This window comes from Prunus dulcis, chromosome 1, assembly GCF_902201215.1.
Source record: "Prunus dulcis chromosome 1, ALMONDv2, whole genome shotgun sequence".
NCBI classification, from domain to species: Eukaryota; Viridiplantae; Streptophyta; class Magnoliopsida; order Rosales; family Rosaceae; genus Prunus; species Prunus dulcis.
The window spans coordinates 36,586,914-36,599,543 of record NC_047650.1 but is presented as its reverse complement, the minus strand read 5'-3'; the positions used below and the strand labels follow the sequence as shown (position 1 = coordinate 36,599,543).

At 38.6% G+C, this 12,630-nt stretch overlaps 2 protein-coding genes across 3 annotated transcripts; one reads left to right on the top strand and one right to left on the bottom strand.

Moving 5' to 3' along the window:
* Positions 1-1,706: 1,706 nt before the first annotated feature.
* Positions 1,707-6,431, top strand: LOC117634870 (protein WVD2-like 6). 2 transcript variants are annotated; one of them, XM_034369148.1, is made up of 9 exons: positions 1,707-2,127; positions 2,853-3,135; positions 3,226-3,471; positions 3,615-3,655; positions 3,837-3,908; positions 4,019-4,118; positions 4,215-4,286; positions 4,365-4,475; positions 5,504-6,431. In XM_034369148.1, the coding sequence occupies exons 2-9, from the start codon at positions 2,866-2,868 to the stop codon at positions 5,975-5,977; spliced, it is 1,386 nt and encodes a 461-aa protein (XP_034225039.1). In that variant the 5' UTR covers positions 1,707-2,127; positions 2,853-2,865; the 3' UTR covers positions 5,978-6,431. The 2 variants fall into 2 exon arrangements, with proteins under 2 accessions (XP_034225039.1, XP_034225033.1); XM_034369142.1 differs by having other exon boundaries at positions 1,741-2,127; positions 3,612-3,655.
* A 1,729-nt stretch (positions 6,432-8,160) lies between these two features.
* LOC117615901 (EIN3-binding F-box protein 1) lies at positions 8,161-11,967 on the bottom strand. Its single transcript, XM_034345075.1, has 2 exons — positions 11,610-11,967; positions 8,161-10,928 (listed from the first exon to the last, which is right to left on the bottom strand). The coding sequence occupies exons 1-2, from the start codon at positions 11,632-11,634 to the stop codon at positions 9,013-9,015; spliced, it is 1,941 nt and encodes a 646-aa protein (XP_034200966.1). The 5' UTR covers positions 11,635-11,967; the 3' UTR covers positions 8,161-9,012.
* Positions 11,968-12,630: the final 663 nt, after the last annotated feature.

The following is a 12,630-nucleotide window of genomic DNA, read 5'->3' as shown; positions in this document are numbered from 1 at the left end:
CTCAGTTCCACCTCCTATTTTGACATGTTGATAGAAATGATTCATTTTTTAGGTCATCATTCAAGGATATAATTCTCGCAAAAAATAACTAAATCAGCGTTTAGCCATTTGATTAATAGTGTGATAATTCAAAACTTTATTGTATGACAATTACATGACTAAACCATTTCTGATTTGAGGACTATTTTCAAGATGACATTTAAAGGGTGACTTAGAAGATAGACGGTTTTGATCATCAAATCACATTGCACGATTAGAATGAGATCAGAGAATGTAGAAAGGATATGTAGTTGAGTAGGTTTTCAATGTGACGGTGGTACTAATTAACTCATATCATCACACGTGTATGTATTTATTATTTCTATACCTCGAGTTCATGCAATATAAAATGTTGTCTACCCATATTACAACTCGTTGATTAATTTCACCATGCAAGTGTGACCTAATATACTACAGAACTTATTTATGTAGCTAGTATTTTCCTATAAATTTTTTTTCCTTATATTTTTGAAGAAAAAATGGAAAATAGACAAAAATGTAAATAATATAACAAATTTTTTTTTTCGTTCTTCCATATAGAGAGTAAAATATTGATTTTCTAGTGGAGAAACACTGAATTTGATAACAACTATAAGAAAAGAAGAGTCATTGTCCCCACAAAATCCACAGAATGAGAAAGAGGTGATAATTTCTAAATTTGTTTAGGAAGTAAAGATTTTAGATCTGCAAAATGCATTTTATCACATAATTGGCAAGAAGAGGGGAAGAAAATTAATTTCCATAATTGCACTTTCCATATGATTGGTAAGAGAAAGTGATAGAAGAGAAGAGACACATTTCCACCAGAGAAAGTAAAGTAAGAAATCAGAAACCTCTATGATCTGAAAACAAAATAACCAACGAAAAGGAAATATGAATCATCATTTTTAGTAAATTAGGTACCCACTACCTTCAAATTTATTTTTTGAAAGAGGAGTTCCTTTTAAACAATATATCAATTGTGAATATGAGTGAAACCTGAAATATCAAAATTAAAACTATATTCATTCAACACATAAAATTTTATGGATATAAGTTAGCTTCCTCAATTCCTAGCAAGTAAAATATATCTTTTTTTTTTTTTTTTCTCTTCTTCTAATATAAGGGGAAGTTTAAACTACAATGGGGAAGGAAGATTCATATACACGCATTATCAAGGTGTCATGGAGGTTCTAACATGAGACCTCTAGTATGCAAATCAATACCATTTTCTACTGTACTAGACCCCATTGGTTCGTATTTCTTCTTCTTCATTTTTTTTAGTACAAGCGTTAGTTTAAACTACAGATGAAGGAGATTTCTCACATTCACACAACCAAGATGTCATAGAAATTTGAATATGAGATCTTTTGTATGGAAGACAATGCCAATTTTCACTGGGCTAGACCTCATTGACTCGTATTTCTTCTTCTAATGATGAAAGAGTTCGATTTTCCACCTACGTTCAGATAAAATTATAATAATATTTAATAAATATTTCTTCAAATTCTAGAAGTATAGATGGAAAGTGGGGGTTGGTTACTTGGTAAGTAGGTGGTTACTTAACCTTTAAACTGTATTTGTCCGAAAACGTAAAACCGTCTAACCGTAAAACCGTGTATGGTATTCGTAGCCGTATATGGGGTGTATTTGGTTGGGGCAGAGACGGTGACCTGACCTGACCTGGATTTGGTTTTTAAATCCCAATCGTATAAACGCACACACACACACAAACCTCTCCCTCCGAGTCATAACTCAGTCCGTGTCTTCTCTCACTCACTCACTCACTCAACTCACATATAATTTCATTTCTTTTTCCATTTTCCATATTTCATAAGCTTCAACTCGCTCTTTCAAATTTCAAATCCACAAGAATTTTTATTATTATTATTCGCATTTTCTTTCTTAAACCCGAAAAAAATGAAAAGGAAAAATCAAAGCTCCGACTTTTGAATCCGAAAAGATCCTCCCTTTTCTGGGTTCGGATCCTCCGATCCGCTTCAGCCGTCGTCACTGTCGTACCCTTGCTCTCCGGCGCTCAGATCCTTGAACCCATCTCTCCGGTCCGGCCCGAGCTAATGGAGTTTTGATTGTTTCACGCTTATCGAGGTGAGTGGAAACTGTTGAGCTTGTTTTACATTGACAGTCCGTTTGGGTGCCGAGAAAATGAGCGGAAAATGTGAGGGAACTATTGAATCGTGTGCCTTTTGTGTTGTTTTCGGCTTCAAGATTGAGTTTTGAGCTCTTGGGATAGCTTATTATCGATTTTTATTGTTTTCCACTTTCTCAGTAACCGTACGGATCGTTGGTTTCTGTTACTAATTATTTGTTGCATGTTTATGTTAGATCAATGTAAAATGACAGATTTTTGTTCCTGGAAATGCGCTTGTGTTTTGCGGTTGATGTGGATTTTATTATATTATATATGTATTTATTTATTTATTTTTCAATTTTAAATCTTGGTGTATTTTGATAAAACAAAGGATAGAGGTGAACAGATTCATTTTGGTTCTGTTTCTTCTACTGATTTCTGATTGAAATCATTTTGGAATTTCCTTCAATTGATTGATGCCTAAGGGCAGCGAGTATATGAATACTTTGTTTGGTTGCTGAGAAATTGGGGGAAAATAATTAACAGTTTGATGGGGCAATATGTGCAAATCCTTAATTCGAGTTCATATTTTACAGTCCGAGATGTCTTGTAACTCCTCTATGGATAACAGTTTTAAACATATGGTTATTTCTCGTCCTAGCATGCAGGAATGTTTATGACCCATGACCTATATTCAGCTGTTTATGGTTTAAAAATGATAATGTCTTTTTTGTTTTTGTAGTTTCCTGTGTGTCATGGATTCGGATAATCTGGTGGCCACCTATGGGCTTGAGGTGGCTCATCAAAATGGTGTTCATGGACAACCTGGTGTTGTTTCAGACAACATAAATGGGACTGTCAGCGAAACTACTACGACCGAGACTGCAGCTCCAAATGGGAAAATTGAAAATGTCGTCAAGTTGGATGATGGTGTGACTAATAACTCATCTACTGGGGAAGCCAAAGAGGAATCCACTGTCAACCCTGAAAGAAATGGTTTGACTATTGCTTTGACTATTGCTAAGGTAGGGAATGCTGGATTTTGGTTGGCTGGTTTTAGTAATTATATGACTCCAGACCTGATTGCAATGCCAATTTATGTGTTTGTGATGCAGGAAGGGGAAGTGAAAGGCTCTCTTCATTCAAAGCAAACCAAAGTGCAGAAAGGTCAAGGTAAGAGCAAGAATGAGAAGCCTTCTGGTCCCAAGACTGTCTCGCCAGTTTGGATGAAGAAAAGTAAAGATGGAAATGATGGAGAGGTGACAGCTGCTGTCTCAAATGGTTCAGCTGCTACAACTTCACGCCCAAAACAGCCTAACAAGACTAGATCATTTAATGGGCGACAGGTTCAGTCATCCAATGTAAAATTCGATAATTACCCTTGATTTCTTTCCCTCGCAGCTTGCCCAATATTTGGATACAACTTTTTTTGTTGTTTGGTTTTTTTATTATATATCTTTGTGCTTGTTGATCATTGTATCTAATCTCTATCTTATTGCAGCAGCAACTTGAGAAATCCGATACAGAATTGTCTGAAGGCACCATGTGAGTACTGCTTGTGCTTATGCTGTATTTCTTCGTCTCTCCCTAATGCCTTATATCTCTTATGTTTTATTGTCTCTTCGTAATTTTTGGTGATCAGCTCTAGTTGAGATGTTTAAATTGGCAACCATCTCTACTGACTTCTTAACTTAGCTATTTGTTTATTGTGATTTTCCTTTTACAGGGAGAAGACAAAGCTGAAGCCTTTGAAAAAAGACTCCCTTAATAAGGCTGAAGGAGAATCACAATCCTCTTTGTATCCTAATCATTTTAAACATTTATTGTCTTCCAAAGCTGTTGGTCTTCCTACATTTTCTGTCTAGATTTTCGTTATTGTTTTATCATTTATCCTTAACTGCTGCTTAGAAGTCCTACAGAAGGAGACATGAAACCACCTAGGGTCAGTACACTTCCGAACTACGGTTTCAGTTTTAGGTGTGATGAACGAGCTGAGAAAAGGAGAGAGGTTAGCTTTCTGCGTTTGTATCTTCTGCTCTTTTTGTGCTGTGTCCTCCAGCGTTATTTCTGTTATCAATGTAATGTTTACAATTACATTTGGCAGTTCTACACTAAACTCGAGGAAAAGATACATGCAAAGGAGATGGAGAAGAATAATTTGCAAGCCAAGTCTAAGGTGGTATTCAATCAATTTTAACGATAAACATGCTCATGCAACCTGTTCTTAATTTGAAATTATTCCATTCTTTTACAGGAAACTCTAGAAGCTGAGATTAGGATGCTCAGGAAGAAACTGACTTTTAAAGCAACTCCAATGCCAAGCTTCTATCAGGAGCCTCCACCTCCTAAGGTGGAGCTAAAGAAGGTATTCTATTTCTTTTTAAAATCACAAATGGCATAGTGCATTTTCTATTGTTCATGTGTAAGTGGCAGTCTTCTGGTGAATTTGATTTGGTTGCTTTAGTTTGGAGAATTCATTTTTCAATCATGTATATATTAGTCGCAGGGTGTGCAAATATATTATTTGAGAAAGTTCTGAATGGTGATTTGTAATGCAAGCGTGTTCTTCAGTGACCATTCCCCTGTTGGACTCATGCTGGTTGCATTGCTAGTTTTCTTACATTATAGTTGTCTTACGTGCATTGGTATGGATTCCTTAGGTAGATCTTCCCATGGATTCTTGTTTACATTTCTTAGTTTAATTGCATGTGTATCCGTGGACAATGTTCCCTTAGTGTGTAGATTTACTCGTCTTAAGTTAATTGCCTATTCTTTAGTATTGTACCCTTTCTTTTATTTCAGGCATGATATGAACAGAATGCATCTATTATCACTTAAACTTTTAAGTTCATACCTCCTTCATCCTTGGCAATTTGCAAATGTTAACCATGCCAATCCTACAAGTTATAAATCACTTAATTATAACACATCATCTTACCCCATTCAATTTGCTGGTGGGAACAACTGGTCATATCTGGTTTTTGTTAACAAGTTTCTTTGTACCCAATACTGCACCATGCTATCACTGTTTTCATTTTGATAGTCGACTGGAATTATATGAAGAAGTACGTGTCCAGACATGGATTCTCAGTTCTTTGTTAACCTCCTTGCAATGAGAAAAAGGAATCTGTGTCAGTTTTCTTGACTAATATAAAATCTGAACATGAATTCCTACTTATGTTTAGATTATATAGTTCCTAAGTTGCATCTGAGAGTTTCTCTAATGGGTTCCTATAGTCCTACTTTTGGTTAAAGCGAGCATGACATCATGATAATCCTGCTTCACTGTACTTTGCTGTTATTTGACAGCATTCAGGGTTAATTTATTTATTGGATATGGGATTGTTAGTGAAGTTTGTTTTGGCCTTGACGTCTTTATTACAATGGATGCAGATACCAACAACAAGGGCCAAGTCTCCCAAGCTCGGCCGTAGAAAGAGCTTACCTCCCGCAGTTTCTGAAGGAAACAGTAATACCAATGATCGATCAAGCAGACTTAGTCTGGATGAGAAAGTTCCTCAGAACTCTGCTAAAGGGCCTTCTCCTGTGCATCCAAAGAAGCCACAACGGAAGTCTCTTCCTAGACTGCCATCTGAAAAGACCACTTTACCTAATGCGGGGAATGAGCGAAAAATTACTTCTAAGGCAACAAATGAGGGAAAAAACAACTTAATTGATGCAATGAATGAGGAGAATGCCACCTTGCCCAATGCAAAAAGTGAAGCTGGATCTGACACCCAAGAGCAGGAGGCAGTTCCGAAGGCTGAGACAAGTGAAGCACAGCCCCATACAGATGACGAGACAGTGGTTGAAGAGCAACATGATCCCATCTATGTTCAAGAAGAACCTATAGCCTTGAAGCATTGAGTACAAAGTATGGACAAAACTGGATGCACCAGAGAGAGCCCTCAAAAGACTCCGGTTATGAAAATAAGAAAGGTATTATACCTGAATCAATTCGACGAAGAAGGCATGAAGAATTTTGCATTATAGTTTGTGATGTCTGTCTTGTCTGTAGTCAGCAGCATGGTTGTTGTTGTGTGCTTGCTTGCTTTCAAGGTTGCTGGTCTTGTCATTGGAATTCTGCACTCCAGTTTTCCGCACTGTATGTAACTATGTGCCAGGTTGTTTTGTCTAATTTATATGTTTAAGCATTGCATTAGTTGGCCAGATAATTGGGAAGAAGACTTGGGGAAAATTTTGAAAACTTTTGTTAGATAGTTCGTGCTTGGAAATATATCCTGTTTAAGCTGTCTTGTTGAACAATTGGGAATTGTGGAATCAATCAAGGCTGATTTTGTGTTGTAAATATTCTGAACTATTTGCTTTCTTATGTTACTTCAACTCCAAGCAGGGTAATTTCGAAGTTAGATGGCTTCGACTTTGAACCATGGCTTGTGCAATTTATGAGAAAACCAAGATGGAGCTAGTTTTATAGTCTACAACAAGCCAAGCTGTTTACTTTTTGCTTGATTTAGACGTGAGTCTTAAGTGTTGGAAACAAAAACCACAAGGAGGTACCGGAGTCTTTTGTGGCCTTGGTCTCTATGCATCCGGTTGTTGCCTTGGTCTTTTAAGGCTTGGTTAACTTCCGTGGTACCGGAGTCTTTTGTGGCCTTGGTCTCTATGCATCCGGTTGTTGCCTTGGTCTTTTAAGGCTTGGTTAACTTCCGTGGTACCGGAGTCTTTTGTGGCCTTGGTCTCTATGCATCCGGTTGTTGCCTTGGTCTTTTAAGGCTTGGCTAACTTCCGTGCAACCGCAAGGCCACAACCGGCTACATAGAGACCAAGACACCCTTTTCCTATAATAGAGAAAACTGGCTGACATTAAATGAAGGGGATATGGAAATGGGCCGGGTCATCATTTGGGCATGGATAACCAGGTCTCTTGCAGTTTTCCTGCATTTTCTTCAGTTTCTCAGTTTTCCTTGATTTATCCTATGCAATTTCTTTCGATTCTTCTTCACTTTCTTCCACTTTCTTGCAATTTACAACAGCCTTCCGGCCATTGATTGACTAATAGGGTATCAAAAGCTTTTGAAGAGAGAGCTGATTTGCTTTGGAATGGAGATATGAACATGAAATCAACCTAAGCAAACAGTGAATGTAAAACTCAATCCTCTTCTTTAACTTGATTCAGACGATAACAGCATAACCTTTTTTGGAGTAAATGATTGGTTGCTCATATACATTTTTAAACACTTTAATAAATATACTGATCATAAATCCCCAAAATAAAAATAAAAATAAAAAATAAAAAATCTTGCTAGTGGTATTCTATGATTAACATGAAGAGGCAGTCTGCTATGTGGCAACAACAAAAAAATCAAATGCAAAAAGCAAAATTGTCTTCCAATTTCCAGGACTTACATTAATTCAAGCTTTTAGAGATGTGGTTCTCAAGCATTTGGCACAAACTCTTATTAGTGGTTATCACTTGCCACCACCATCACCACCACCATCATATTCTAGCAAGGCTCCACTTTCCATGAATGCTTGTTTTGCTTGTGTGAACAAGACAAGACAGCAATCATAGAGACAAGAATAATTAGGGCAACCACCATTATAGAGAGGCAAATGCGAACTAGATCAAGCCCACCATCATCAAGATATACAAACAACCTTGTTGAAGGTGCCTTTAACTAAAGGTCATGGGCCAGATAAAAAAAGGAAAGAAAAAAAAGGTCGACTTCCCACAAGCTTTTTGACCTTTATTTCTCTCTCCACAGTTTCCCTTAGAAAAGTTTAATTGGCCATTCAAACCTCCGCAGAAAAACTTGAATTGAATTGGGTTGCACTTTTTTGTTATTCACACCTGTTTCTCCTTCCAAGGACTTCTGCCACAAAGGCTGAATCTATGGTCCACATTTTTGAAATGTCCAAAACATTTATTAATATGCCAAGGAAGCCTCGCATAAAGCGAGCACACAAAATTTGGCACACGTTTACAGCTTCCACCGTATCAAGAATTGCTTACATCATTTTTGCATCCTTGGAGCGGAAAGAAAATGACTAAGTAGAACAAAAATGAAATCAAAATCACAATCTTATATCATAAAACACGACTGAGAATTTTATTCATTATAATTCAAAGCATACATCGCAAAGGGCAGATACAGAGTTCATTACATAATTAACAAGTTGCAGAGTACAGTTCATGAACAAATGATGCCTGAAAAACAGGGGCTTGAAAAAAAAAACAATCCCTCCACCCTCCATGAAGGAAAAGGATTGTCATGGCAGACTCATAAAAAGCTGCCAAGGCCAAAGCCCCCAAACACAAGGCATCAAAACTTTGAACTGCCAAAAGCAACCCAACACAGGACCTCTAGACAAATCAATGACTACGGAACTCTGATCTAAACCCTTTGAGGAAAACATAAGACCCAACCATCACGTACAGAATACAAGTAAAAAAAACGTGAACGACTCGGAAAAACCAACAATCGACAGACTTAGAACTAGGTATGGTAGGAACCCTAAAAGAGCTTGGCCTAAGCATTAAACATAACCAAGCAAAAACAAGAGCTTCCCTACACCTAGCAATACAAAACCAGGACAAATGCGAACTGGAAAGACAATCTAGATCAAGAACCCGGTAGCAATATTCTCAGGGATATATGGCCATTCAGCGACAGCCCTTTACCGAGCGCCAAAATACCAGGAACAGATCTCCAATGATAGGAAACCTGCTAAAAAGGAGTAAATGGCCATTTTCCCTGGAAAAGGGAACCGGGGAACTTGATGTCTAAAGACCCATTGCTGATGGACCCAAAAACTAAATAAGCTGTGGTTACTCACAAAAGCTGACTACGATTCTTGACTTCCTGACTATTCAACCCTCATCATTGTAGGTGGTGATTCTGATTCCAGAGTGGGCAATTACCCCTTTTCTTCCCAGCCTAGGAAAGGATATCACAACGCCATAGCTGCTCCACAAGCCGGTCAACAGTGCTGCTGCTGATTGCCTTGCAGTGCTGAAGATTCAAGCCCAGAAGGGTCTGACCCATTTTTACCAAAGCAGGCAAGCTCTTGTCTGACACTAAAGGGCACCCTGACATGGCGAGGATCTGCAGATTTAGCTGGTCTGCACAGGCCAGGGATGCAATTCCAAAATCGGTGATTGCACACCTTGAGACGTCAAGGTCACTAAGCAATGGGCAGTTCCCTGTAATTGCTACCAAGCCTGCATCGCTGATCATCTTACAACCTTCAAGATTTACCATTTCCAGAGTCCAACCATGTAGCTTAGCCATGGATGAAACCATCTTGTCTGTTACATTCACACAACCACTAAGATTAACCTTTACCAGGCCAGCCTCACAGTTCTCAAGTAGTGGGAGAAACCCAGCATCTGTTATACCCTCAAGCCCACTGAAGTCCACATGCTGCAGTTGAGGGCAAAGTCTACCTAACAGTGCCAGGCCAGCATTCCCAAATCCAGGGCAGTTACGAATGGACAATGATCGAAGAGATTGGCATGGAGACACCTCAGGCAATCCTAAGTTCAGGTCTTTAAGTCCCAAGCAGTAGACAAATGCTACAGCCTTCAATTTTGCACCAGTTGAAAGAGCACCAAAAAACCCATACTGGGTAATCCTGTGGCACTCCTCCAAATGAAGGCTCTCAAGCGATCCTGCTGCTTTGCAAAATGATACCAACCCACTGTCAGAAATGAATAGACATTTGCGAAGGCAAAACTGTTTCAAATTCGGGCAGCCTTTCCCTACTGCTTCAAGCCCAGTATCTGTTACACCTTGACAAGATGTAACAGTGAAGGACTTCAACTTCTGCAGCCCATGACCATTGCCCATGACCCAGAAACCCCTCTCAGTGACATTGGGGATGCTGGTAATGACAAGATCGGTGATAGCCTTGCCATAGTGTCCAATAACAGCAAGAGACACATCAGTGATGGCCAACGCCTGAAGCTTCACTTTTGTCAAGACATAAGAGACCGAAGATAACAAACTAGCAATTCCCTGATCCTCAACAAGAGGGCAGTTTTTGATTGAAATGGATTTGAGATTGGGGCAGCACTGCCCAATAGCTTGAAGACCTTCATTCCCAATGTTAGAACAGGATTCAAGTGATAAGTCAGTCAAATTAGGACACTTCTTTGCAATTGCAACCAAACCTTTATCAGATATTGCAGGACATTGGGAGAGGTCAAGCTTCTCTAACATATGACACCGATTAGCAATCTCACACAAGCCTTCATCCCCAATAGAGGACACGTTCCACAAAGAAAGAACCCTCAGAGAAGGACAGCCATGGGATATCGCCCTTAGGCCAAGGTTTGTCACCCCACGACCAGAATTGCTTCCTCGGATTGTAAGTTTTCCCAATCCTCCTCGACTAGCAGTTCCAACGGCAATGGCAGCAAGTCTAACATCTGTTGCCTTCTTCCCTTCCAAGCTCCTGGAAAGATATCCACAACTCTCAACCTCCTGATCCTTATTTCCAGTGACCTCATCCTGAGGGTTCAACAATAGGTTGGTTTTGTTGCTGCAGAATTCGTCCCTATGGATATTACTTAAAAGTGTAAGCCAGCGCTTGGAAACACAAGCACAGGCACTCCTTTCCTCACCTCCAGGTAGCCGTTTAAAGATTTCAAAGAGGCATTCATCTGGTAGAACATCAATAGACACCGGCTTCTTCTGCTCAAAACCTTCTTCACTGAAAACAAACGGACCACTGATGCGAGACCTCTTGCGAGGAGTAAAAAAGACATCCGCATGATTACCACGGGACAAAAAGAGGCTAGGTTCTTTGGGGTTTGTATAAATTGACCCCCCAGGGCAAAAATCATCATTACCTGTTAACCAAGAACATAATATTAGCATTCATATTATGTTACAAGGCAGGTAGGTAACTGCAAGTAGCGTCAGTTATCTAACATGAAACAAATCCCTATATACAGTTTTGCAGTAAACTAATGAAGATCCAATCCAATACATATGCATAGAACATCAAAAGAGAAAAAAAATAATTCAAAATTAGACTTTCTTTCAAAGCAATAAGCTATTCATATTAAAGATCTCACATCAGATCCATGACGCGTTAATTTAACTTATCCAAAGCAATAAATTTCACCCAAAAGAGGAAAAGATTAAACCTAAAATTAAATACATGAACCAGAAGGCACATCCCATCTCAAGGTTTCAAACGTACAACTATTTTACTTAAGCCTTCAAGAGTCCTAAACTTTTTACAGCAAAATAAGATCCATGACCAATAACAGTTAAACTATCATTTCAAAAATGAAACTGAAATCAGAACTCGTACTCTGAATCATGTATGCACGAATTTCACAACAAAACCAGAAAACCCGACTAATCAACAAGCTAGATCATGTCAAGTCACAAAATTTCATCTCTGATCTACAACTATTTAAGGTAAACAGCCTTGAAACCACAAATTTCAAACAAACCCCCAAATATAGTAAGTCAACAATCTTGAAACTTAACACGTAAACATGAAAAAGCTGAAAGCTTACCAGCGAAACCAAGGAGCTTTGACATGGGTACAGCTCAAAAAACCCCAGGAGGTCGAACCCGCAAAGCTTTCCACCGAAAAACCCTCGAAAGAGAGCAAAAAAGAGAGACCCAGAAAAGATTAAGGCTACAACAACGGCGTATAGTGCTTGGATGCAGTGATGCATGAGAGATAGGAGCTTACAAGGACATGAAAACCCTATCAGATAGGGCAAAAAGGATAGAGAGAAGGAGAGAGCGAGAGAGAGGAGGCGAGGGAAGAGAGAAATGAAGGGTGCGTAATGGTCAGCTAGGAGATTTTATTGTGAATGGGAGGTTTCGGTACTTGATTATACACGCAATGAAAACTCACATGCAGTGTATTTGGGCTATGAAAGTGGGTTTCTTTGTAATATTCTTCCACCCACCCAAGGAATACCAGAAACCGCAACTTGCTTTTTTGACGTTTGGTTTTGGTATTTGGTTTGCTTAGTGGGGCTGTTTGGACACAAGGTTATGGTGTGATGCTGTTTGGTTTGGATTTGATGTAGAAATATCTCCTCTCTATGGTAGAAGTCTTGGTTTTATAGGATAACAAAGCTTTCTTATTGGAATAAGCTTAATATAAAACACTTTTTGGATGCTTAGAAGTAGGAAGATTGCTAAGAATTCCATTCAACACTGAAATTGTTGTAAGATATATGTACAGTTCTGATCTCTTGGACCACAGGAGTTTAAAAAATTGTTGTCACCCACCGTTGGATATTAATTCAATGATTAAATTTTTTTTATAAAAAGGAGTGCAATAGTGAGTGAACCGTTGAATTTACATCCAACGGTGAGTGACCACAAATCTCTTGAACTCCTTTAGTCCAAGAGTCCAAGATATCAGGACTGTATATATGTATATCAGTTTCGATCTCTTGGACCATAGGAATTCAAGATATTGTAGTCACTCATCATTGAATATTAATCAAATGGTTCAAAAAAAATTCTTAAAAGAAGTGTAAGAATGAATGAACCTTTGAATTTACATCCAACGAT